At 41.9% G+C, this 27,405-nt stretch overlaps 1 protein-coding gene across 5 annotated transcripts in view; it reads left to right on the plus strand.

Annotated features, from left to right (window-relative positions):
- ELMO1 (engulfment and cell motility 1) overlaps window positions 1-27,405 on the plus strand; it is a 504,832-nt gene that overhangs the window by 81,335 nt on the left and 396,092 nt on the right. For 4 of the 5 annotated variants that reach the window (XM_012777572.2, XM_076006306.1, XM_012777576.3 and 1 more), the window contains exon 2: window positions 22,211-22,360. In XM_012777572.2, the coding sequence (XP_012633026.1) occupies window positions 22,283-22,360 (78 nt within the window). In that variant the 5' untranslated portion in view covers window positions 22,211-22,282. Of the gene's footprint in view, window positions 1-21,815; window positions 21,923-22,210; window positions 22,361-27,405 lie in introns of those variants that run through there. The other variant, XM_012777574.3, reaches the window with a different exon arrangement.

The following is a 27,405-nucleotide window of genomic DNA, read 5'->3' on the forward strand; positions in this document are numbered from 1 at the left end:
ATATATATATATATTTTTTTCTATTGAGGTATAATAAAATCGATCAAATTTTAATCAGTGAGCATTGACAAATATATGTAGTCATTTATTATTAACCATCCCAACACAGTCAAGAAACAGACCATTTTTATCACTCCAGAAGGTTCCATTGTGTCCTTTTGCTGTCAAACCCTACCTGCTTCTCCTCTGGCAACCCTGATATACTTTCTATTAATATAGTTTTGCCTTTTCTAGAATTTTCTATAAATGGAATCATACAGTATGTGGTCTTTTATATTTGGCTTTTTTTATTTAGCGTAAGGATTGGCAAACTTTTTCTGTAAAGATTCAGATAGTAAATATTTTAGGCTTGCAGGCTATATGATCTTTATTGGAACTACCTGCTCTGCTGTTTGCAGCGTGAAAGTTCTGAGACAGGAGTGGGGAGCCTGTGGCCTTAAAGCCACATGTGACCTTCTAAGTCCTTAAGTGCAGCCTTTTGAGTGAATCTAAATTTTATAGAACAAATCCTTTTATTTTTATTAATACATTTTTATTCATCTTTTATATTTTTATTTTATTTTTAAAGTGAATGTATTTAAAATGCCAAAGGACAAAATGAGTTTCAATGAAATAATCCTCCCAGATTGACCGGCATTATTATTAATTAGATTATTAATAATTAATAATTATAATGCTAATAAGCCCTAAGGCTAAATTGAAGACTGCTACACTCATAATTTAGTTCTAACTTTCCCTGTCTGACTGGCGCCACTACCTCATGAGGCTGGTTGGCGAGAGTTTATAGGGATTGAGTATGTCAGTCTGTCATCAGCTTTTGACAACAATGCACTGTATTTCTGTTTGAAGTGGAATTTGTGAATAATTGCACAGCTCGACAGTATTTTTGAATTCTGCTAACAGCCCATCTTGTCAAAGAAGATAAAGAGAACAATGAAGGAAGGAAACAGATTTTTTAATGAGCATTGGGAAATTGCAATATTATCTTGTTTCTGCTAAAGATAAGATGATTTGCTTGCTTTGTGATACTGCAATATCAACATTAAAAAATTCAGTGCTCATCAGCATTATAACATTTATAAGGGTGACAAATATTATAAATTAAAGGTAGAGGTGAAAAAGTTTGTATTGCAGAAACTAAAAGATGAAAAGCAAAAGCAAAGACAATTCTTTCAGGCAGCAATAAGACCTGGAAATAATGCCACTGAAGCAACTTATAAAGTAGCTTATATACTTGGGAAAAAAGGGAAGCCATTCAGTGATATAGAAATTGTGAAAGAATGCATTGTCAAAGCTGTATGATACTTACATGCTGGTAACATTTCACGTTACAATCATCTGCCTCTTTCAAGGAGAACCATGACTGATTAGCAGTATGAATTAACTTTCAACTTAAAAACTTCATGCAGTACTTCAAAAGGAAAATATATATTATTCAATTGCTTTGGGTGAATCAATTGATACTATTGACTTGGCACAGGTTTTATACTTCATTTGGGTCATAACAGAGTATTTCCTTTGATATGAAGAGTTACTTGCTTTGGGCACTCTTGCATACAGATCATGGGGTATAGATATCTTCAACAACTTTTGGGATATATGTTTTGATGTTTAACTGAATTTGGTAAATTTAGTTAGTGTATGTACAGACAGTGCACCTTCCATGACAGGAAACCATGAAGGGTTTATTGTGCAGATAAAAAAATTATTAACACATCCAGATTCTCTCATTTCTTTTCTTTGTACCTTGCATCAGCAAAATCTCTGTGCAAAAGTAATGATTTTAAGTCACACTTTGCAAAAAGTTATAAGTCTTTCTAACTATATTCATGCAAATGCAACATGGCATCATCAGTTTCCTAACATGGTAAAGTTGAAGGATGAGGTATTCAGTGTGGATTTGCTATATCATTCTAAAGTGCCTTGGCCATTACAGGTACAGGTGTTAGCAAAAATTTTATCTCTGCAAGAACAGATAGTTCAATTTTATGAAGAACAGAATGAGCAATGGGAATTATTGAAAGAAGATTTCTATAGGAATGCAGCATTTGTGTGTGATATCATGTCAAATCAAAATGACTTGAATATTTATTTCTTTGCAAAGTAAAACTAACTCTTTATATGATATGTGGCAAAAAATCCAAGCATTTTGAAAAAAGCTATCTTTTTTCAAAACCCTTCTTCAAAAGGAAGTTTCAGATGAGCATTTTCCCCAGATAGCAAAGGTCATTAATGAGCAGGAGAATATATGCGAATCATTTGAAGAATACGCAGCTGTTATAGACCTATTCATTGGGGAATACAATGAAAGCTTCACTGACTTTGAGAATCAGGACATCACACTCAAATTAGCCTTTCAGCCTTAACTAGTTGATATCACCAAAGTACCTAAAGAACTACAGATGGAATTGATTGAGCTCTCTGTAGATGACATTTTAAAGTCTTTGATGCTAAGAAAGATTTAATTGAAATGAAGAAAAATGCTGTAGAAGACCCACACTTTCAGTAACATGCTCAAAAAATGCTTTCCTGCGTTTCAACCACTTATTGCTGCAAATCTACATTCTTCTACTTAACCCAAATCAAGATGCCCTTAACATCTCAAATGGCTGATACCCACCTAGGGGATCAACTGAAACTGCGGACCTCCGTGCTGCAACCAAACATTCAGATGCTTTCCAACAAAAAGCGGACACAAGAAAGTCACTAAAAATTTAGTTAATTTTAAAATTTTAAAAAGTTTCCATTTTTTGAAATTGTTAAATAAATAGTAGTTAAATCTTTATAAAATAATGTGTATTTTTAAGTATAGTTAATTGAAGTTTCTTGAATGTGGCCTTATTTGATTACAGCTAAATTAATGTAGTTTTCCAACATGAAAAGGTTCCCCACCCCTGGTCTATAACTGAATAGGTTTAGCTCTGTTGCAGTAAAACTTTGATTACAAAAGTAGGCAGAGGGCTGGATTTGGCCCAGGGGCTGAAATGTTCCAACCCCTGATTAAGCATAATTCATTCTAGATTCATGTCTTCTATTGTTATGTATATCAATAGTTCTTTTTTTTTATTGCTGAGCAGTCTTCCACTGAATGGATGATTTTCTGTAATTTATATATCTATTCACCAATTGACAACATTTGTGTTGTTTCTAGTTTTTGGCTTTTGTGGATAAAGTTGTTATGAACATTCACATATAAGTCTTTTGTGTGGACATATGTTTTCATTTCTGTTAGGTTCCTAATCCCTAGGAATAGAATGGCTGTGTCAAATGGTAAATGTATATTTAATATTATTATTAGAGACTGATGAAACTGTTTTCTGAAGGAGTTCTATTTATTCAGCAATGTATGAGAATTCTGTAATAGTTGTTCATTTTTTTTTATTGCTACTAAAAGCTTTATTGCCATTTGGTAAAGAATTCTAGTTGGTCTTAGTTCTTATCATTGTAGCATATACTGGAGTAAATATTAATATTCAAATATTAATGGATATAAATAAATCAATGAGAATATGGTATAAAATATTATCTAGTGTCATTGATTTCTTTAATGTGATTTTTAAAAAATGGCTATTTATTCTATCTTACGGTTTTGCTATAAGTTATTAGACCAATTTACTATTCTTTAATCCTAAGGTGGTTTATATAATACAGTCTTCCTTTTGAAAACAATGTAGTCACCATCTTTGAAGATGGCAGTGAGTTCAGTGTTACACTTACTTACTGAGCAGGGCACGGAGAGCAATTACTCTTCACTCTTTGCAGTGACTTAAAACCACATAGGCCTTACTGGTCAGTTGAGCTGAATATTGGGTTGAAATCTTTTTGAAATTCGAGGAGCCTAATTTGATCTTTCTTTTGAATCGGCAGCCACCTTCTTTCCTCCAGGGTGTGCCAAGGAGTACCCACCTGCAGAGTCTGGATTTTTCTCAAAAAAGTTATGTGTCTTTTGGACTCCTAGAGTTTTATGCTTTAAGTGTGTGGCTGAATTAATTTTTGCCTGGAAACATTTTAAGTAGATGTTGGAAATGTCAGCCTCAGTTTTTTTTTTTTTTAAATCTCAGTCAAGTTTCATAAACTTTCACTTTAAGCTGTGTAACTTCCCAGTGAACTCTCTTGTACCTGAGTGAATTGATTTGCTATTTAGGTTCTTTGCCATAATAAGCTCATTAAATGCCGGGGCCTGCTACCAAAAAGTGATTATTTCAGTTTTGAGTACTTGTTCTGAGGCTGTACTCTGACAGAGGTAGATGTCAATTAAGATTATTCCTTGTTAGTGGAAATAAAATCACGTTATCTGCTTATGAAAAAATCTCTCTGTTCTTTCTCTAGGGGGAGGGAGGACATATTCAACTCACACAAAGTTTTTCCATTCATGGAGTGAAAAGGTGAAAGGATAGAGGTCATAATTTTACCACGCCGGAAATTTTGGTCCGAGCCGTGGGGCACTTTTCCTTCAGAGCTGTCTCTTGGCGGTAATATCAAGTTGCAAGGTCTATCACAGCATCAAGAATTGAGTCTTTGTTGAATCTGAAAAATCTCGGGCCATAACTGATTCCTGTTCACATAGTCCAAGTCGGAAGCAAGCTCCCTAAGTCACAGTCGGTATTATGTAAGTACAAGGTGGGAAGGCGTTAACTGGGACCCATAACGGAAAAGTGCTTAAAGCCTTTTTCTTCCTGGTGAACCACGTTGGTTGTCAAAGACTGGATTTGCCCTTTCATAATCAGGGCTAATGCTGGCTGGCTCGTGTTCTGTGCCAGGCACTGTTCTGAGCATTTTGTGTATCAACGTCTGAAGAAGTTAAGGTTCTGTTTCAGAATACAGGTCTTGGACTGGCTAGATTGCTGGCTCCATTTCCTCATGTTTAGGGCGGGGACCATGATAGTGCCTATGTTATAGGGAAGTTGTGAGGATTGAATGCGTTAATATATATAAACTGTTCAATAGGGTGCCTGGCACAGACTAAGTTATATATGTGTTGGCTATCATTGTCATCATTTTAGTCCTCTGTGGTTTTTCCCACTTTACAGTTAAGTAAACTGAGGCATGGAGAGCAATTTTCCCAAGGCCACAGACGAGGGGGTAAACAGGATTGGAATGCAGGCAGTCTGAGTCCAGTCTGTGCTGTAACTGCTAGACTGTGCTGCCTTCCCACTTACTAAGAAGGAAATGGCCGTGCATTTTAGATGTAGCCTGCAGTAAAGCAAATAGGTCTACTAGGAAGAGGTGAGTGAGAGGGCTGTATCTGGTGCTAACTGCTGGGTCTTTAGCATTGGTATCTCCAGATGATTCTGCACACTCATTGACTTGATACTGGTCAACAAATTAGCTGAGAGTCTGTCTTCTACTTGGGGTAGTCCTATCTCAGTGAATGACATTGTCATCTATTATGTTATGGAAGACAGAATCCTGGCTCACCCTGGACTCCAGCATCTCTCTCTTCTCCTATTATTAATTCCTTTTTTTTTTTTTTTTTGAGACAGAGTCTCACTTTCTTGCCCAGGCTAGAGTGAGTGCCATGGCGTCAGCCTGGCTCACAGCAACCTCAATCTCCTGGGCTCAGCGATCCTACTGCCTCAGCCTCCCTAGTAGCTGGGACTACAGGCATGTGCCACCATGCCCGGCTAATTTTTTTTGTATATATATTTTTAGTTAGTCAATTAATTTCTTTCTATGTTTTGGTAGAGACAGGGTCTTGCTCAGGCTGGTTTTGAACTCCTGACCTCGAGCAATCCACCTGCCTCGGCCTCCCAGAGTGCTAGGATTACAGGCGTGAGCCACCGCGCCCGGCCTATTAATTCCTTTTGACTTTCATTTCTTCAATGGCTTGTAAATCCATCACCTTCTCTATCTTTATTGCCACCTCAGCCCCAGCCTCTGCCATCAGTTGCTTTCTTACTTACCTGCACCTCTCCACTCTTGCTCCATTCCAGTCTGTTCTTTCTGCAGACAGAGGTAAAATGCAGATCTGGTCATATTATGTCCTGGCTTAAAACATTGCCTGTTTTCACATTCAAATTTAGGTCTGTCTTCCTCCAAAACTTGTTCTCTTTCTTTTCCCATCTTTCCTTTATAAAATTTCCAGGAGTTGACCTTGATTTGAAAGGCTGAGAAAAGTAAGCTTTTTAGGTGTCCAGTGGAATCTGGTTTTCTCTGACCTCACTCATCAAATTCATGCCTCAGATAATTACGTCCTATAATCTGCCCCCAGTACCAGATCTGTCAACAGAACTCAAGTGTTGCACACAGATTTATAATACCTGATATTTCTTCTAGGCCTGACAAAGTGTATTGTAATAGCAAAATGATAAGATGCATGATGATCTTTTCTAATTTTTTTCACAATTGTCCTTATCAATTTAAAACCTAGGATGTTCAAAACCTGGGATGTTTTTTGTGTGCTTATTTTTATTGCCTCCAAGTTTGTTTTTTGCACTTTGTTTTTTGTCCTTTTCCAAGCAGATATGAGCAAGTTGAGTTCCGAGTTTGCTAGAACTGAACACAGATAAAAATAATCTTAAGTGATCAGCATCCTGTTAATGGAGGATAGAGGAGAAACCAAAGTAAATTTTCAAAGGGACTAAATTAGCAAACTGCCAACACTGAGTTGAAATTCCTTTGTCTATTTTCCTCTTATCAGCTTTTAATCTGACCACTTCTCAGGGAGCGCAAACAAGTTGTGGGGAAGCTCTGCCCAGGTAGAGTGAGGGGGAAATGAGCATTAAAAAACTCCATCCAGAATGTTATCTTCCAGATGGTGGTGAGTAGATCAGCAACCCCAGGTGTGATCAATAATGTTGGCTCTCAAAACAGAACTACAGACCACTCTTTCCCCAAGTATGTACCACAGACCGCCGTTTGGCAATTCCAGGTTTTATTTATTAATGCAACATGGTAAGGAACTCATGGATCCATCTACATATTTTTTGGAAGAGCAAATCTTATGTTCCTGCCCATGGCCCACTGGATCCACCATCATCTGATGTTTATGTGAAAAACCCTTCCAAGTGTGGCCATATGTCCATGCTGATAGCATGTGCCCCTACAATGTTTTCTTTTTTATCTTGAGACAAATTATAGCAAACTTATGGAGGAACTCTGATAAAAACTAGAAGGCAGAGATGTGTGTCACAAAATCCAGGGAGTTTGGGCAAAGCCTCCTGAGGTGAGAGGGGAAAATCTGCAGGGTGTTTTGTTTGTCTTGCTGGTGAGTGTGGAGTTGTGCCTGATAACCAGAAAAATAAAATACCTAAAACCCTGAAAATGGGGGACAGCCAGGTTTTCTAACTAGATCTTTCCTGAGATACATTGTGAGGTTATTCTGTTGAGAACCATGCTAATAAAATCAATGCTCTGTGAGTAGATCTGAGTAATCACTATCTGTTAGTCTCCATAGAAACCACAGCTTCTGGGGGCTGTGGGCTCGGCACTGGTAAGCAAAGGTCCTCATGGTCCAGGTAGCTCCTACCTGCTTAGGGGTGGAAAAGGTGTGATCCCTTTCCTCACCCATCATAGTGGTCATGGCCTATAGTCTTATAAGAAAAGATGTATTAACAAGAGAAAAACCAAATGAATTTATTTAATCAAAGTTTTATGTGACATGGGAGCCTTTGGAAATGAAGACCCAAAGACCCAGGGAAAACTATCTGTTTTTATGCTTAGACATGATGAAGGATGGACAGCTGTGTAGAAACATGATTGGACAAAGGGATGCTCTGATGGTAACAGGGTGAGTGGGGAAACCCAGTAAGGCCTGTGTCTGTTCAGATTCTTCTTGTCCTCTCTGGGTAGCATTCCTTCTGCTGGGTTTAGGGCAGGACCCCTCTGGAATGAGGGTCTGAAAGGGAGAAGGGAGAAGGAGAGAGAGACCTTTCCGGGTTTTTTAGCTTGCTTTGAGGCACAGGGATTCTAGTTTCTATGATCCACCTTGGGGAAGAGGAATTCCAGTTTCTATGACTCGCTTCAGGAGAGAAATAAGAGCAAGAGGCAGGAGGGCAGGGAAATTTCACAGAGGGCTCTGTTTCGGAGGCTGCTTCTGAGTCCGTCTCCTTTAATTCAAAGTACTCAACACGCCAAATCACCATACTCTGGGGTGTTGTTTTCTGACCCCAACACTACCCTCTGTCTGCTTGCTGGGAAGATCTGTCCCTCAGACAGAAAACACAGATGTCACTGTGCAAGGCTAGGTGGACACACAGTCAGGGAAGCTGTGTTCTAATAGGGGAGCAACTCCCGCTGGGTGTGGAAGCACCCCTTCGGCCCCTCTTTAGGCGCTGTGCTGCATGTAACTCAAAAAGAGATCCGTTTCTCCTCGGGAGAAGGGATCTAGAACAAGTTGAGTCCCAGTCACCTCTCTGTACTCAGAGAACGTTGTTGGAGACCGGGTCTGTGGTCAGAACAGAAAATGTGTCTCTTACGTCCCATCATGGTATGTGACCAGGCAGTTCTCTGTGACGTCCTGCCTTTGCAATGCAGGGCAGTCTTGCCAGAATCTTACCCCTAACTTCCCCCTCCGATTCGTCTCAACACAGTCATCCACCTAGAACTTTTTTTGTTTTTTGAGACAGAGTCTCGCTTTGTTGCCCATGAGTGCCATGGCGTCAGCCTAGCTCACAGCAACCTCAAACTCCTGGGCTCAAGCAATCCTCCTGCCTCAGCCTCCCTAGTAGCTGGGACTACAGGCATGCGCCACCATGCCCGGCTAATTTTTTCTATATATATTAGTTGGCCAATTAATTTCTTTCTATTTATAGTAGAGACAGGGTCTCGCTCTTGCTCAGGCTGATTTCGAACTCCTGACCTTGAGCGATCCACTGGCCTTGGCCTCCCAGAGTGCTAGGATTACAGGCGTGAGCCACCGCTCCCGGCCCACCTAGAACTTTTTCGTGCCTCAAAACCCGGAGGAAAATTATCTCCAAATCTGAAAAACTCCCTGGTCATAAGGGAAAGTTATTATTTCCTCCTGGGTGTCATAACAATTTGTCCAATTCTATTATGATGCTTTGAGGAAAAAGAATTCCCATGCAGTGGCATGTCTGTGTGTTTTATGAGACTAGACTATAGATACTGTCCTTCAGTTTCACTCATCCAGGTACCCCACGTCTCATAAATAATAATACCAGAGCAGACACCTCTCCAATTGCTTTATAAATATTTCATCGTCATGGCAATCCCATGGGAACAGTGCTACTGTCATTCCAGCTTTACACATGAGGGCCCCGAGGGTCAGACGTGTTACATAACTTGTCTAAACTCACGGCGCTTTGGATGTGGCAGAACCAGGATTAACACCCAGGCTGACATGTCACCCCAGAGCCTTCACACTTTACCAGCACAAGCCTGTGCTCCTCTGGGGAGTGGAACCCAAAGGACCCCGGGCAGGGAGAAAGAGGCAGAGCCTAACGCCAGACTGTGCAAGTGTGCCCTGTGGCATTGCATTATGCATGGCTGTGCAGAATGACTGATTCTGCGCACGGGGTTGTCAGGTGAAAAACCCAGTGGAGGCGCAGCCCCAAGTCCTGCAGGGGCCCCTCACTGGTAATCTGATGGAATCGAATTTCCTGGGGTGGCAGTTAGAGTTCTGCTGTTGCTGGAGGGAGGCTGAGAAAAAGTTTCGCATATTGTTTTTTACTCAGCAGGTTTGGAAACTTTGAGTATTTGGCTCACAGGATGGTGGAAAGGCTCCAGCATTTCCTGTGGCCTTGAGTCTGGGTTCCGCGATAGGGAACTGGGCTTTGCCTCCTCCGCCGGGGAATGTCTGGACACATCACTGAGTGACAGGGCTCGCCTGGAGCAGGGGAGCCGTCACTGGCATTACGACAGCTGAGAAGGAATTTGAAAAGCAAATATCCAAAAACCAGAACAAAAGAGGAAGTGTGTGCATTAGTTTACAAAATGATGAACTTTCCAGTTGAAATGCTGATTCCCAAAGTGTGAGAGAGCTTGGAGCGAAGGGAAGAGAAGCAGCAGCTCAGCCCGCGTCTCATCCTGTTTTTGGCAGAATTTTTCCAGGAGGAAAAGGAATCTGGAATAGCCCTGCTCTTACCTCGGAGCAGCTGAGCAGCTCCCTTTCTGTCTTTGCCCAATGGGGATGCATGAGTAGCTGCTATTTGAAGAGATGCCTGAAGGATTTCTGTGCAAGAAGTTCTGGATTTAAAAAATGCATCATTGGCTTGAGTAATCCTTCACATTTGTGTGTTAATCTCTGAACTTGTTTTTAAGGAAAGAGTGATTCATTCATTCATTCTTCCATTCACTTGTCTGAAAAACATCGAGCTGCTCTTTGCCATGTCATGTGATCGGGGCTGGAGCAACAGAGATGACTAAGATGTGATTTCTGCCCTCGGGAACTCATATCACTAATAAGACGAGGTGTGGAAAAGAGCTCTGGTAGCCACTGTAAATGCCTAAGGAGACAGATTTGGGGCATTACTTCTAGCTCGGGAGGCTATGGGGTCAGGGAAATCTCTCAGAGGAACTAGTGCATGAGATTGGCTTTGAAGTCTAGGTGGCAATTTCTGAAGCAGACCCAAGAAAGAGGAAGGGACATTCGAGGTAGAGGGAAAGATTATGAACAAAGACAGGAGTACAAGAACCTTGGCGTGCTCAGGGCATAGCAAGCCATATGAAGAGGAAAGAGATGGCAAACATTTGTCCCAAGTTCTCTTACCCTTCCCTCAGACCAATGGCATAGCTGGAGAATGTTCCTGATTCTGTCTGGGGGCTTCCTTCTTTAAGCAGCGCCACCACCGGCAGCCACCGCAGATGGACTGTTGACAATCTTAAGGGAAAACCAGTTTGCCGTGTCTGATTTACGGAGCCGTTGTGTATATGTGCTGGGTTGGGGGCAGGGATGTGGTTAGTGGGGAAGTTGGCGCGGGTGGTACTCGGAGGCAGGCTGGAGCCAGGCTGTGAAAGTTTTATATCCTAGAAGTTCTGAGTCACCATCGATAGATTTGAAGCAGGAAGTGAGACCTTCAGATTCAAATAATCAAAAATATAAGCATTTCGTTTCTTTTACTGTTTATCATCTGTTAGTTTGCACAATAGAAGCTGCAGTTAATTGAATTTTCACTGTTCTATGTGAATTGGAAAGAGTTACTCAGAAGAACTGGGCTACTTTCCTGGAGACAATCCCATAGATGCAGGTGATGATAATTCAATACGGGACTAAAGGAAAGTTTTCTCTGCCACTTTCCACTACATTTTCTGGCCAAGATTGTTCAGCAATTCTTTTTTCCTAAGAAACTCAGGAGGTAAATCGTCTCGAATCATTACTTTCCAAAGTATGTCCCATGAGAAACCAGTGCCACAAGATGTTCTGTGGAAAAAAAGCAACAACAGAGTTTTCTGGACAGATACATTTGGGGGATAGTAGATTGTATATGGAGATTTCACAGTACACATGTGTTATGTAGTTCATTAAATATGAAATGTCTGATTTTGAATAAAAAGTTTAGTTTATGATATCTCCAACAAGAAGCAGTACAATTAATCAAAGTATGCGTTTAAACTATCGACACAGTTTTGCCATCTTAAGGGTAGCTTGTTTATGCCAGCAGCAAAGATGCCTGGAGAGCAAGTGGCCATAAAATCACGAAAGGCATTTCCCACAGATTGTTGGGAATTGACTGTTTTTCCTTGCAAGAAGTGGTCCAAAGCCTGGAAGAAGTGGTAGTCAGTTGGTGCAAGGTCTGGTGAATACAGTGGACGACAGAGAGTTTCCAAGTCCAGCGTTGTTTGTGTGACATGTGGTCAAGCATTGTCTTGCAAGAGGATTGGCCTGTCTTTATTGACCAATCTTGGCTGCTTAATCATCAGCATCCTCATTATTTTATCCAGTTGGTTGCAGTAGACATCCACTGTAATTGATTTACCAGGTTTCATGAAGCTGTAGTGGATAATACCAGCACTGGACCACCAAACAGACTCTATTACCTTTTTTTGATGAATATTTGGTTTTGGACTGTGTTTCAGCACTTCATCTTTATCCAACCATTGTGCTGAATGCTTGCAATTGTCAAAAGGAATGCATTTTTCATCACATGTAACAATAGGGTATAAAAATGGTTTGCTTCTATGTCATGAGAGCAAAGAAAGGCAAACCTTAAGACAATTTCTCTTCTGATGCTCATTTAATTCATGCGGTAACCACCTATCCAGTTTCTTTACCTTGTCCATTTGTTTAAAATGGTCCAAAATTGTTGGAATAGTGACGTCAAACCTTGCTGCTAATTCACACTTTGCAGTTGAGATGGATTTGCTTCCACTACAGCTTTCAGCTCTTCATTATCCACCTTTGTCTCGGGTCACCCACATGACTTGTTTTCAAGATTAAAATCACCAGAATGGAACTTCTCAAACCATCAATGTACATGTGAATTCATTAGCCATATCCTTCTGAAACACTCCAGTGATATTCTGAGCTGTCTGTGCTGCATTCATTCCACAACGGAACTCATATTCAAAAATAACATGAATTTTTGACTTATCCATGGTTTCACAAAAATTGCTCTAAAAATTTTTTGAAGATTTTTGAAAGATAATCACCAGCCAAACCATGAGTTTGAAAGAATGAGAATGTGCCTTCACAATAAAAATAAAATAAGACGTGTCAAAGTGAAATGTTAGCGATATCAACTGTTAAACTTAGTGCTTAAGGAAATCGGACATTTCATACTTAGTAACCTAATACATTAAAGGCCCTAAGAAGTCCTACAGTAAAGAAGCCTTTTTTAAAAGCATAGTGTACTAATTAAAAATATGGACCATCTAAATCAGGCAGATGTGGATCACTGGGCTGCGTAAGTGGATGTAAGACGTTGGGTGAGATACTCAATGTTTCTGCATCTCAGCTTCCTTGTTTGTACAATAGTTTAGTAATGGTACCTATTTCATCAAAAGTATATTAACAGTGATATAGCACCTCTTGTATTTTCCTGGATAGAGCTAGAACCCATTCTACTAAGTGAAGTATCCCAAGAATGAAAAAGTAAGCACCACATGTACTCACCAGTAAATTGGTATTAACGGATCAATACCTAAGTGGACATATAGGAATAACATTTATTGGGGGTCGGGGAGATGGGAGGGGGAAGGAATGGATGGGTATATACATACCTAATGAATGAGATGCGCACCATCTGGGGGATGGACACGCTTGAAGCTCTGACTCTGGGGGGAGGAGGAAGGAGGGGAAAAGTCAACATAGGTAACCTAAACATTTGTATCCCCATAATATGCTGAAATAAAAAAAACAATTTATTAAAAAAAGTATATTAAAAGTCACTGACAGTATATAGTACATGAACTAGTTAGTTACTAGTAGCTATTATTCTATTCAGTGTTTTCCAAGAGACTTGACTTTTTTGTTTTTTAGCATTGCATCCATTAATATCTCAGAGAAGCAGTGTTGTGTGGGAAATGCTGGAGTGAGACTAACTCCTGCAATCCGCGCATGAGTTTTGGTGGCAGTCTTAGAGAGGAAAGGCGGCCCCTAGGTGCTGAGGGCTTCATTACAGATTAGCTACATTACCTGAGCAAAAGATCAGTTCCTGCTTGGCTGCAAGGTTAGATTGTGTAACTTCTGTGCATGTTTTGGGTGCTAGTTGTTTAACGACAAGATGAGAACTCAGGGCAGTAAACAGATAGGGTCAATTTGATGTATGAGGAGTTTTTCAATTACAAGGGACAGAAATGAACTCAAATTCACTTAGCATAATAGGGACTTTATTAGTTCTAGGAACTAAGAGTAGTTCAGGGGACTGAAGGAAAAGTGTTAGGAACCGGAAACTCAACATAGTTAGGACTCCTGTCCTCTTTCTGTCTTTAATCTCTCTCCTCTCAGCTTGTCTTCACTTCTCCCTGCCTCATTCCTTCCTGTGGCAGTGGCCCTGCCCCACCCGGGGGACATGGCACAGGTGGCTTCCGCTTTATCCCAGGCAGAAAGAGAGAACTCTTTCCTGGCAGGCCTGGCAGATCAATCCCCCGAAATTGATTAGCCTGAACCATGTGTCTTTCCCTTAGACCACTCGCTGTTACCAGGGAGACGGGCACTGTCATCGGCCAGGCCTGGTCTCAAGCTCACTTTTGGCTGGTCCCCGGCGGGGCAGGTCCTGCTACCCAAAAAAGAGAGATGGAAAGCTTGCTGGACGGTTGAAAACCAGAGCTGCAAGACTCTCTAGAGCTCTGCGTGAGGGCAAAGTGCTGAAGTACAAAGTTATAAAATTGTCTTCCCGTGGTATCTAGACATTCATGTTTTCACAGTGAATTCCCTTTCTTGTTGTGTTTTTTTAGCAACTTTCAAAAGAATTGGCATTTCTTTTCAGCTGATCCTTGCTTTACATCTCATCTCCCTTTTTTTGCAGTTAAAATGATGAGGAAAATGTCCGGCGCCCGGACGCGGCCAATTGCCGCCTCCCAGTAGTTCCGCATCTCCGGGGGCCAGTGCTGCGCGTGGCCGGTTAGAGGCACATTGCTGGGGCCAGACCCAGGGCACACAGTCGGCCGGACCCGCTTGCGGGAATGCCCCAGGCCCACGTGCCCCTGCCTGTTTCCGGCCATGCTGCTTACGCGATACTGATTGGGTAATTTTTGAATCCCACTGTTTTTGATTGGATGTTAAAGCTTGTTGTTGATTGGATGTTAAAGCTTGTTGCTGATTGGATGTTAAAGCTTGTTGCTGATTGGATGTTAAAGCTTGTAGTTGATTGGATGCTTCTTGAGCCCTACCAAGGGTATAAAAGCAGGGGCAGAAGGGCAGGAAGAAAGCCTGGTTACTAGGTATGCCGAGTTTATTGTAGAAGAATAAAGGCTGTTCTCCAACTCTTCATGTGCTACTCGGTTCTTTCCCCGGTCACAAGAACTGTAACACACTGCCACAACAAAAATATTATTACTATTAGTGCCCATTTAGTAAAATTGGTCTATATAATGAATTTTTTAAACAGCAAGATTAGAACTAGTCACCTATGTGCCCTGGTTCTCAACCAGGGGAGATTTTGTCCCCTAGAGGACATTTGGCAATATCCAAAGACATTTCGGAGAAGTCCTGACTGGGCGGTGGTACTGGCCTCTAGTGGGCAGAGGCCAGGGGTGCTGCTAACACCCTACAGGGCCCAGAATTGCCCACCCCTGTCTCCCCATAACAAAGGAGTGATCTAGTCGAAAATGTCAATAGTGTTGTGGTGAAGAAACCCTGCAGCATTAGTTCTTTTCTTTTCTTTTCTTTTTCTTTTTTATGAGAACAGAAATTCTAATGGCCAAATATATTACTCCAAATTTTGTGAATTTGCAATAATTTTATTCATTTTTAAAAGGCTTTTTTTTGCTTGTACTCTTTTTTCTTGATGATAACAGTGATGAGAATTATTTTGCCTGCATTCAAACCAATCTCACCAAACATTTTTTTTGCCAATATGATAGGGAAAAATGTATGTTTTGTTTTAATTTGCCTTTCTCTCATTACTGATATGGTTGATCTTTTGGGGCATTTATTGATCATACCTTTCCTTCTGTAAGGATTGCTTTGTCCATTTTCTTGAAGTTGCACATTTTTTTCTTATACATTTATAAGAGATTGTTATTAAGGATATTTATGTCAGGTTGGGTCATATTTATTGCAAATGTTTTCTTAGGTTGTCATTTGTCTTTAAATATTTATAGTGGATTTTGGAATGCAGAAGTTTTTAGGCTTCTTTGTATCAAATCATCAGTCTCTTCCTTATGCTTTCTGTCTTTGGGGTTGTGTTAGTTTTTGCTGGGGCTGCCATAACAAAGTATCACAGTTTGGAGGGCTTAAATAACAGAAATTCTTTTTCTCACAATTCTGGAGGCTGGAAGTCTAAAATCAAGATGTCATTAGGATTGGTTCCTTCTGAGGCCTTTCTGCTTGGCTTGTAGATGGCTTTCTTCTCCCTGTGTCCTCAGATGGCCTTCCCTCTGTACTCTTTGTGTCCAAACTTCCTCTTTGTATAAGGATACCTGTCACACTGGATTAGGGCCCTCCCCAAAGACCTTGTTTTAACTCAATCACCTCTTTAATGGCCCTAGCTCCAAATACAGTCACATGCTGAGGTACTGGGGGTCAGGGCTTCAGCATATGAATTTTGGAGAGATACAATTCAGCCCATAGCAGTCATTGTTCTAGAGAGGCCTCTATCACCCTGAGAGTATGTAAATATTTAGGGAAAGTCATTTAAACTAGCTAATATTTAACATCTTCATTAATTTACTGCAAATAATCACACCTATCTCTCAGGGCTGTAGAGAAGAGTCAGTGAAGAAGTGTGTGTCCCAGTGCCTAGACTAGGGCCTGCCCTCTGCTCTTGCCTACCGTCCCTTCTGGCAACTGTCCCTTCATGATGACAGTTCAAGACACTGTGAAAGCAAAGACTTTGCAACTTTCCATAATGTTGCTAATCAAATTGCAATAGTAGCTAATAACACATTTCCTCACCTGGCTAGTAAATGGGCTAAGTTATTACTAAGATTAGTATAGGTGGCTGTTGTCAGTAGCTTATACATAAAATGAAATACTGAGTGACCGCATTTGATTCCATTCTCTTCTTCCTCCCTTTCTTCTGAATGCATGTATATTCTGTTCTGAATGCATAATGTTCCTTCATTTCTGAAGCCATAAAACTATCCTCAGAATGGCCATCAGGTCCCTGATAGAGACAGAATCTGAAATGGAACCCTGCCATGTATCGATCCAGCCAGACCCTCCAGAACCGGGCAGGTAGGGGGACACATGCCCACCACTGCTGCTGCCATGGTCTTTCCAGGTGGGCATTGCTCATCTGTGTGACTTGTCAGGAGGAATGTCCGCCCCCTCCTGAAAAGTGTTTAAGAAAGGAAACAAAGGCTGGATCCATAAATATTGATTGTCACAACATCCTAAAGAACATCAAGCTGACAGTACCTGTCCCTTACTATATTCTTGGACCTAGACAGTAAAGGCATTGAGACCGTATCAGTCTGGTTGGAATAAAAAGAATTAGCACAAAGAAGAGAAGAACAAAACTTTTATCTGAGTCTGTTTCAATGGGCCTTTCTGAGATGGAGTGTACCATGCAGGGCAGTGTCCTCAAAAACTGAAGACTAGGGAGCTCCAGGAAGTATGAGTAGGGCAGAGAGAGTGAATGGAAGGCAGCTTCCAGTGGGTGCCCCTTCCTGGGCCCTTTCCCTTTCTACCTAACCTAATGCAAAAAGATAATGTTGTCTAGTTTTTTTTTTTTTTATATCAGCAACCACTCAACATGGGGAGAGTGCAGTTCTCTCTCCACTACTGCCATAATCATTATAAACCCATTATCCATCACCAATAGATAATGATGGTTAGTGGGGCAGAGGACAGCTTTCCTGGGGAGGAAGGGAGGGACCGCTGAGTTGAAGCAAATCGTTTCTCCAGCTGTTTGGTGTTTCCCTCCCATTGATCTGCCCTGGCCTCCCTTGGCCCATCTGTCAAGCTCTTGGAGTGCAGTGGGGGAGGGGCACACAGTTCACTGGGGCAAGTGTGTTAGTTTTCCCAACACACAGCTTCTACAGGAATGGCCTTACAGGTTTGATTTTTTTTTCTCTCAGTAGGGTTTGCTGTGCAACAGAAAGACAAGAAATAGGATAAAGGGGTTTATAGCCATTGCAGGGAATTAAAACTATATGGGAAAACTAAAACTATATGGGAAATTCAGAAAAACAAAAAAATTGGTCAGGTATTTGGGAACCTTCTGAAATCCAGGAACGAATCAAGATGCCTGGGAAAAACACATAGAGGTGTAACAGATCTTTAAGAGACTACAGTGAGGTGAGCTTCAAACACAGACAGAGGCATGCAGAAACTTGGGCATGTAGAGATAGGCAAGCTTCTAGATGGGAGTCATAAGTGATTTCTCTCTGTTGTCTTCAAAGTGCTACCCAAAGCTAAGAAGATATTCAGCAGAATGGACTTGTTCAGGGTTCATAGAATCACCCCCGCGTAACTGATTTGCAGACTTTAGTAACTAACTCTAGAGTCAGAAGTGACTCCTCTATCTCATTTAACTCACTCAACTACTAATATAAGTAAGCCATTTAGCATGCATATCGAGGTCATAAAATCTTAATATCAAATATAGAATAAAGTCAATCCAGTACGCCCGCAGGGATGGTTTAGAATTCTCCACCCATTCCCTAGCCGCCTCCAGGGATTTGACAGTGACCTCAGAAGGCATAATGGCTGGAATGTCTAGCCAGCTGCATAGACCCCTCTTTTGTCTCTCCCTTTAGTGGTTCTTAAATTTCAGTTTGTATAAGAATTATTATACTCGGCTTTCTACACAAACTCATGTAGCTTATATTTACTGGGAAATTTAAGTAACATTGGCTTATCCACTTTGGTGATTTTGAAACAGTAGGCTCCGTTTTACTGCGGGTAGCTCTAATGAGATGTTAGTCGTGGAGGTTAGATGTTGGATGAGTCCAACTCATCCAACAACCATGTGTTAGAATGCCTGTGTGGCCTTGGGTCTATAACTGTGAGTAGGTTGTGGACCTTGCTCTTAGAGTGCTCCGGGTACAGTAGGGAGAAGTTGACAGCAAGAGTCCAGTGTCACAGGTGCTGTGTGGGGGGAGGGGCAGGACACCAGAGGACTGAATGTGTTTGCTCAAGATTTGTAAATGCATTTCCATCTCTGTTATGCCTGACCAAGAGTTGGGCCTGTGTGTTGTTGATATTTCCTGGAGAGCCTGCTGAGGCCATGTGCTTTGTGTTGAGTTCAAGGATGGGTTGCCCTGATCATTAGCAATCTGCCTAGAGGACTTGCCAGCTCACCACCTCTCAAGCAAGGGCATTTTTGATTGTCAAGACTAGGGGGAGCTGTTGACCTCTAGGGGGCAGAGGCCAGGGATGCTGGCAGCCATCCTGCAATGCACAGGACAGAACTATGGCCACAGCAAAGAACTATGGCCCCAGCTGCTAATTGGGCACAGAGTGAGAAAACCAGAGCTGATTCTTTCTCCTCTAAATTTCATCAGAAACAACAATAACTATATATAGAAGCCTTAAAAGCAGACTGTTTCTTCTGAGGGTAAAATGTGGACTGGATTGCCCATTCTGCAATTGTGCATCTGACTATACTCCAGGGGAGCCGTGTTCCCCCAGACCCCATCCCTTGTGGGGGCTAGTGTGGAGGAACACCAATGAGGTCTGATTGCTCTCGGCTAAGTGAATTCCCCAGGGGAAGCCCCTTGCTGCCTTGCTTTCTCAATGGTTGCTTTGTACACCGCTCCCCTCTTTCTCTCCACAGGGAACCCGGGCGACCCACTTTATTGTATTCTCACCTGCTCAACAGGTTTTCCCTGAACAGTCTTTGAGAAATAAATACCAGTTAAAGGGGCATAAAAACAAGCTTGGCCCTCAATTCCTAGCAGGTTGGATGACCTCCTTTGGTGTAATTCTAGACTGTTTTATGCAGAGGTGGGAGGAGGGTGCTTAAAATACATTTTAATTTTTATTATTTATTCTCTTGCCCCCCCCCAAGATTGTGTATTCTTTGTTTCGAATGGTGCTGATATTCACAGGGAGTCTGTTTTCACGTAAGAGCCTGTTTTCTTATTCTAGGGTGTGTTATGGAATTTGAGTCCTGAATTGAAGTGATGTGGTACACAGAGAATACGACATTCTTAGAATTTTCAAGTATTCAAAGAGGGTAGGCTATGAAGTCCAGGGTACAGATTGTTGGCTTGTATTCACACATATGAGACACCATAATTACTTAACAAGTTCCTATTTTTGAATATTAACTTGTAAGGCTTTTGGTAAGTCAAAGGCCCTCTGGAAAGTTGTGCCAGTTTATATTCTGAATAGGATATACGCTTCCTTCCTTAGAAGTCACAACCAAAAAGTGTGGTATTAGTGTCTAAGGGCTCAAGAGCACAACAAATGAACCTACCAAGTGTGACTCAATCATTCTCAGAGCTCATTCTCTTACTATTCTTGTCCTTACTGACGTGGCTTCAGTAACTTTCCTGTTTTGGGAACACATCAGGCATGCCCCTGCCTCAGGGCCTTTGCACGTGGTTTTTCGTTGGCCTGGGACATGATTTCTCCAGATGTCCACAGGGCTCACTTCCTCGCCTCTCATATGTCACTACTTAAATGCTGCCTTCTCAGCGACACTTTCCTTGATTTCCCTGTTTAAAATAATATTCCTGCCCCTCCCCCACAGATACAGACACAGGCTTCAGAGTCTCTGTCTTCCCTGCTTTATTTTACTCCACGTCCCTTGCCGCCAACACCCACCCTTGCTGCAGTGTCTCCCTATTGTGGGGAACAGGCCTGGTGCGGAGCAGAGACTCCGTAACTACTTGTTGAATGAGAAATAAACCATTGCTTTGCAGTTTTGCTCTTGCTGGTTACCACTGATTAGCTTCACAGTGGCCTTTCCTAATCATCCTTGGCCAAAGGAGCAGCGCTTTTGTTTTGGTTCATTTCCTTTACTTGTCAGCTCTGCCGAAGTTAGTTATTTATATAACCGCTGGTGTTGTTGAGGCTTCCATTGTTAACTGTGCTATCTCTGTTGTCTCAGTAATGTCCAGCTGCCTCTGAGATCTAGAATAGTAACTGATAAAGCTTACTGTGGTCTTATAAAGGTCCAAGTGCACATGTTTGGTTAAGATATTCATACAGAGATCAATTTCTTTAAAAAGACCAAGAACCCAATAGAAATGGGGCAAAGGATTTGGGCAGTTCACAGAAAACAGAGCATGTGACTTTTCACTTTCATGTTCAGCCTCGCTCACAATAAGAGAAATACAGTTTAAAAGTACCTTGAGATTTTTTTTTAACCCGTCAGGTTTGCAAACATCCAGTCTGTTGGTGAGGCTGTGTGTAAGTTGGCAACCTCATACATCGCTGGAGAAAGTGTATTGGTGCAACTCCAGTGGAGGGATATTTGGGAATAGCTATCACAGTTTAAAACTGCATATAGTCTTTGACCCAGCAGTTTTACTTCTTTGTCTCTATTGTAAGGATGCACTAGTACATGTGCAAAATTCAGTATGCAAAAGTTTATGCGTCACAGTCTTATGTTTATAATAGCCAATGGTAAGAAACCACCCAAATGGCCCATAGTGGCGGACTGGTTCATCACATCTGGCGCATTTGTACAGGGACCTACTATGTGGCTATGCAAAGAATGAGGATGCTAACACAGACAGATTTAGAATATATACTACAGTGGAAAACAATGTATTGAATGCTGCCTTTTATAAAAGGAAGGTGGAAAATGTAAAAATATATTTTTGTATTTGCCTTCTATCCTTGTAGAAATTCTGGAGAGATACTTAAGAAACTAATGACTTTGGATAGCTAGAGGGATAGGGGGTGAAAACGAATACTTGGTAGGTGTGTGACGTCGGCTGAAAGGAGACTCTACACTGGATATCTTCACACACACACACACACACACACACACAGTTTGAATCACATGATTAACAAAAAATGAAATTAAAAACAGAAAGGGGCTAGCCTTGGAAGAGGAGGCATTGGATAATGGTCGCTTCCTTTATGTGAGCAGAAGTATTATTCAAAGGAGAATTCAAGGTCTGTTTTGAATGCTGTCCTATCCGCATCTGTACATTTTCTTCCCGCCCCTGGAAGGCGCATTACATGAACTGGCCTTGGGGAGGGAGTGTGTGTGTGTGTGCGTGTGTGTGAACTCTTGGGGTATTTCTCCTTCCTCATAATATCCTGGTTGCTATAGTGCAGAGATCTATTTGTGACACACAGAAAACACTTTAAAGAAACGTTGTTTCCTGACCATGACTTCCTGGGCAATCTGTCCTTCCGGAGACTGTTGAGCGCCAGGCGTTCACATGTAGGTCTGGACAGACAGCAAGCCTGGCTCATTCAGACCCTGGGCACCGTTCGGAGCAGAACTCGGCGGTAAGGAACAGCTTTCTTGACACTGAAGATTGGCGCAAACCATGCGGCCCAGGGCAGCCTTTCCTGGCGGCTTTGACTCAAGGGTGTTGCCACCGGCCCCCTCATCTTTCATCTTTCCTGGGGAGCTCATGGTGCCTTTGGCTGCACCCCTGTATCTGCAGCACCTAGACACCAAGGGGAGCTGTTTTTTGTACCAAACCGCCAGTGAAAACAGGAAGTGATGAAGCAAAATTCACCCTGCAACTGCAGTGAGTGACTTCTCTTTCTCTTTTTGTCATTCCTCATTAGGTATAGACACGTGTGGCCGTCCGCCCTGCAGGATCTCAGTTCCGCTGGCTTCGGACATTTTGGGGGCTTACAATGCCGCCACCGGCGGACATCGTCAAGGTGGCCATAGAATGGCCCGGCGCCTACCCCAAGCTCATGGAAATCGATCAGGTTAGTAATGTGGGCGGCATTTGGGTGGTTATTTTCAGTTTCCTTTCTGCGTTGGAATTTTCATAGACTTCGGGTGACTCTTTCCCTCCCCCCTTTCTCTCTCTGCCTGAGCTGAAAAATCTGTGCAATAATAGTTGCAGTGTAGTTTGATTTTTGTACCATATACAATGGTGATGGATGGGGTTTTTATGCTCTTCCAATGTCTGCTTGGGTTGTGTCAATACGCGGTTTGTGTCTGAAGCTGGGAGGGAGGCGGAAGGGGCAAGTGCATCATGCTTTGGGCAGTTGACACAGTGGAGGCTGTCCCAGCCCTGCCTTGCAGTGACTCATGAACACGTGCAGATTGTTTTAACATAGGCAGCACAAAACTTAATATTTTGGATCATTTTTCTCTTCACTTTTTGCAGAAGCAGCCAAGTATATTGGTACTTTGTTATGTTAACAGCTTTATGATGAAATTAGTAGACAGGGGCTCAGTCTTGGATCCCAGCCAATTGTGATTTTATTTTTAGAGTGAAATTCACTATGTGTCTAGCATATTGTCTGGCATGTAATAAATACTCAGTAAATGTTTATTGAAGGAAAAAAATATCAAGAAGGTTTATAAAAATGGTTTTACCTATAAAGGCATCCTTTAGTTTGGATCTTGAGAGTCGTAGGGTATGGTTCTCATTTACTGTTTTATTATAGTAAATAGTAGGTTGTCTCAGGATGGTTATTTTTGTCCTCACTTTACTATATTCATGCTAGAGCATGAGGAAAAAAGTGCTGAGAACTAATATACACTTATGGGTTTCATAAAGCATGTAATATAGGATTCTAGATGGCTTTCTACATTTTCAAAATTATAATCCCATGGCAACTGTAACCTTTATTTATGTTCTGGATACTACTTTATGATTATGAGTTACAATTTTTTTTTCCTGGTAAGATTTTATTATCTGGTAGAAGACCAATATAAGAGTTATAAGGCATTGTGTGACTCCAAAGGAATCATTAAACTGAATTATAGAGTTCAGATCAGAATTAGTTGAACTTAAATTGAATGTAATAAAGGGTATATATGTGGGGGGATTGTTGTCAAAAAAGGTGTCATCAGACGACACATCACTGCCACTTTTACTGTTCTCTTAGGCAGTTCTTTAGTGACTGTGGAAGCAATCCACACAAATAGCAAGGTGGAGACTCCCAGTAGTTTCGTGTACGTCTGTGTCAGGCAATAGATGTTTATCCTTTTTTCATGTGTGGCTTGAGATAGGATGCTATTAATAGTTAAATTTTACCTTTAAAAAAAGGTCTGGAGATACGTGGTGCAGACTAAATGTACTTGGCATTAGGTTTGGCTATAGCCTAAGAGAATAGTGGCTTCCAGGAGATGGAAGTTGGTCCCTCATATATGTGTAGCAGGCCTGAGTGCTACACAGGGGTGTGGACTCAGGCATTTCCATACGGGGCTGAGGACCAGTGGCTTGGGCATCACCTGAAAGCCTGTTAGAAATGCAGAATCTCTGGTCTTACCCTAGACCTCCTGACCCAGAATCTACATTTTGAAAAGATCCCCAGGGGAATCACTGTGCATAGTTAAGTCTGAGAAGTGCTGACTTGGATACCTGGTGCCCAAATCCGTGTGCTCATCAGAACCACCTGGACACTTGTTTAAATAAATGTAGTCAGTGGCCCCATCTCAAAAGAGTCTAAGTCAGTGGTTCTGGTAAGCTTTGTAATTTTGATTCTGCCATGGTTGGTGGAGTTTGAGAACCTCTGCTTTAAAAGAGCAGCTCTTGAGATACATTGCTAGATACTCTGGAGTCCGTGCGGTATTCTCTACCTTTGGGTGGCTTTTGCTATGTATGTGTTTTAATACTTTTTCTTTTACAAAAATAATCTTTTTATTTTCAATTAATTTTAGAATTACAGAAAATTGCAAAGACTGTATATGCTTACGTTTATATCCTTCCTCCAGTTTCTCCTAATGTTAACATCTTAATCGTGGTACATTTGTCAAAACTAAGAAATTGACATTGGTACATTACATTAACTAAACCGTGAGCTTTATTTGGATTTCACCAGTTTTCCCGCTAATGTCCTTTTTGCGTTCTGGGATCCAGGGATATCAACCACATTGTATGCAGTTGTCATGTTTCCTCAGTCTTCTTCAATCGTGAACAGTTTCTCAGTTTTTCCTTTTGCTGGCCCGATAGCTTTGATGAGTAATTTTTTGATACAATTCCGAGCACAAGGAAATTGCAAGAATAGCACAAAGAACTCCTGCCCACCTACACTTTTTCTGAAACATTTGCTGGGGACTCAGCAGCACCATCCCCCTTTTACCCATAAATAAGCAGTCTGTATTTCCTAAGTGTAAGATCATTCTCTGACATAACCACAGTACTTTTATAAAACCCAGGACACTGAACAACTGTAGAACACTATCATCAAATTCACAAGTTTGTAGTCCATATTCACATTTCATCGGTTGTCCCAATAAGGCCCTTTTTAGCTACAGCCTAATATCCCATCCAGGATCGTGCACTATGTTTATATTATCATTTCTCTTTAGTCTCCATTGATCTAGAACAATTCCTCAGTCTTCGTTGTTTGTGACTTCAACATTGTTGTAGCGTCTAAGAGCTATTTTATGGAAAGTCCTTCAGTTTGGGGTTGTCTGATACCTCCTACTTATTAGATTCGGGTTTTGCACTTTTCGCAGAAATGCTAGGGAAATGATTCTGTGTCCTTTTAGGCACATCGTACCAGGAGGCACATGAGGTTGAGCTGTCTGTTCTTGATGATTATTCTGGTTTCACAGATAAGAATATTGAAGTTCAGAGAAGTTACATGATTTGTCCGTTAGTGACAGATGAGGACATAACCCCAGGCCTCTCCTCCTCCAAAGACTGAACTTTCAAACCGTCGATTAAAGTGTAGGCCCCTTGTTAATGCCATGTGGAGACCTAGAGAAAGAGTTAGGAACCCAGACTCTTATTGCCCTGCAGTTGCTGAAGTGGAATGGGACTTAATGGCAGTGCTGGTGGCAGGTGTTGTTTCTTGATGAAGTCAGCAGTTGGCAGGAGAATTGGAAGTGTATTTGCACATGCACTGAAGAGTTGAAGGAATGCTCATTATTTGAGTTTTCTCCCAATTTTCTACCTTCCTCAATACGCATTGCATAACCTCTCTCTCTCCCATTGCATGTTAGCTTCATTTAGAAAGCTCTTCACTTCTTTTTGACCTGGATAGCTACTATTTCACTAAAAAATCTTTTCAAAAGCTGGCTTAGGCATTGCTGCTGTATGTTCTCCTGAAATTTTGAGTGTGTCCATCCACTTATCACATTGTGTTGTCATCGCCTAGCAACTTAACCCAGTGGTCCTGGGCCCTGAGTGTGAGCAAGAATTGCCCAGGGAGCTTGTGCAAGATGCACATTCCCAGCCCCTGCTGCGGAGATTGTGATTTGTTGACCAGGGCTGAGGTCCTTCGTCTGCCTCCGTGATAAGCCCCAGGTGACTGTGGTGCAAGGGCTCTCACAGTTTGAGACACAGCCTGGGAGCTGCTTGACTTTGAGTGCTGTTTCTCTGTGCCTGGTGAACAGTCCTTACTTAAAATAAAAGGATGTTTCACTAACGAATAACTGGGGAGGGGATGCTTCCTGAGTGGTGATTATCTTATCAGGTGCTCAATTTTGCTCAATTTGTCATCCTCTGACAGTGCCTGTTGTGTTCAAGGGGACGTCTGCCCACAGTGGCCTTTTTTAAATCTTCTTTCTAAATTTTTAGCAGAAAATTCTGTGTTTCCAATCAGCAGGAAAAACCCCTAGGAGCTTCTTACAAATGGACTTTGCTGTTTCACGCAAAGCTCTCCAGAGAGTTACCAGCCAGCTTGTTCCTGGCTTCTGCCCCAGGCCTCACTGTCTGTTGTTGAGTTTCAATCTCGGGGACCCACTCGAGGCTGAGGATCTTTGTTGTCTGGATACACCAAGGCTTTCTCATCCACCATTCTTGTTAACTTACTATTTATTGAACAATGCGTTTCCAGTCGAGAGAGCAGACCCCTGAACACTTCGACGAGAGGCGTCTCCTACGAGGCAGTGCGGAATAACAGACAAGTACGGGTTCCAGGAACATTTCAACCTGGGTGTGAGCTCTTGTGAGTCTTCGTGTTTTCAGCTGCTTAAACAAAGTCCCTTCAACTGGGTAATTTGTCAACCACAGAAGTTTGTTGCCTAGAGTTCTGGAGGCTGGGAAGTCCAAGAACAAAGCACTGGTGGATTCGGCGTCTGGGGAGAGCCTGTTCCTCACAGATGGTGCCTTCGCTGTGTCCTCACAGGTGGAAGGGGCACACAGGCTCCCTCCAGCCTGTTTGTAATGGCACTAATCTCATTCATGAGCATTCTACTCTCATGACCTAATCACCTCCCTAAGGAGCCACCTCTGGGTACCATCACCATGGGGTTAGGTTGCAACACATGCAGTTGGGGGGACGGGAGGAGGAGGGGGCACAAGCATTCCGACTAGAGCAGTCCTGGAGCCCTGCTTTCTCATTAGATTGGAAAATTAGATACTCTGGTTTTCCTTTTCACCTGCCCTTCCATCATGAACAGTGATGTGCCTTTGTGCTCATTCTTTCTCTGACTAACTTTTTAAGTGTTTAAGAAGGAGAGAAAATTAAAGCATGAGAGGGCATCATTATTATGTAACGAAGAAACATGCTAACTGGACATGCAGCCAGTTTATGCTATGGAATATTCACTGGCTCCCTAGTGCTTCTCTATATTTTCTTCCATCTCTCGGCCACTCACCAACATTTCTGGGCAGCAGTTCTTTGTTCCCTGAACAAACTCTTCAAGCCTCCAATATCTCTTGCCCCTGCCTTTCCCCCTCACACCTTGCTTTCCAAGGAGGATATTTTGGCCAGAAAGCCACCACTTCTGTCTGTGCCTGAGAACTTCTCAGCCTACATATTTGCACGGCATCACAGACCTCTTGATTCCTTTGTCTTCTGCCATCGTGTCTTCCTTTTCTACAGGTTTCACTTTCTTTCCAGGG

Source organism: Microcebus murinus, chromosome 9 (assembly GCF_040939455.1).
Source record: "Microcebus murinus isolate Inina chromosome 9, M.murinus_Inina_mat1.0, whole genome shotgun sequence".
In the NCBI taxonomy this organism is placed as follows: Eukaryota; Metazoa; Chordata; class Mammalia; order Primates; family Cheirogaleidae; genus Microcebus; species Microcebus murinus.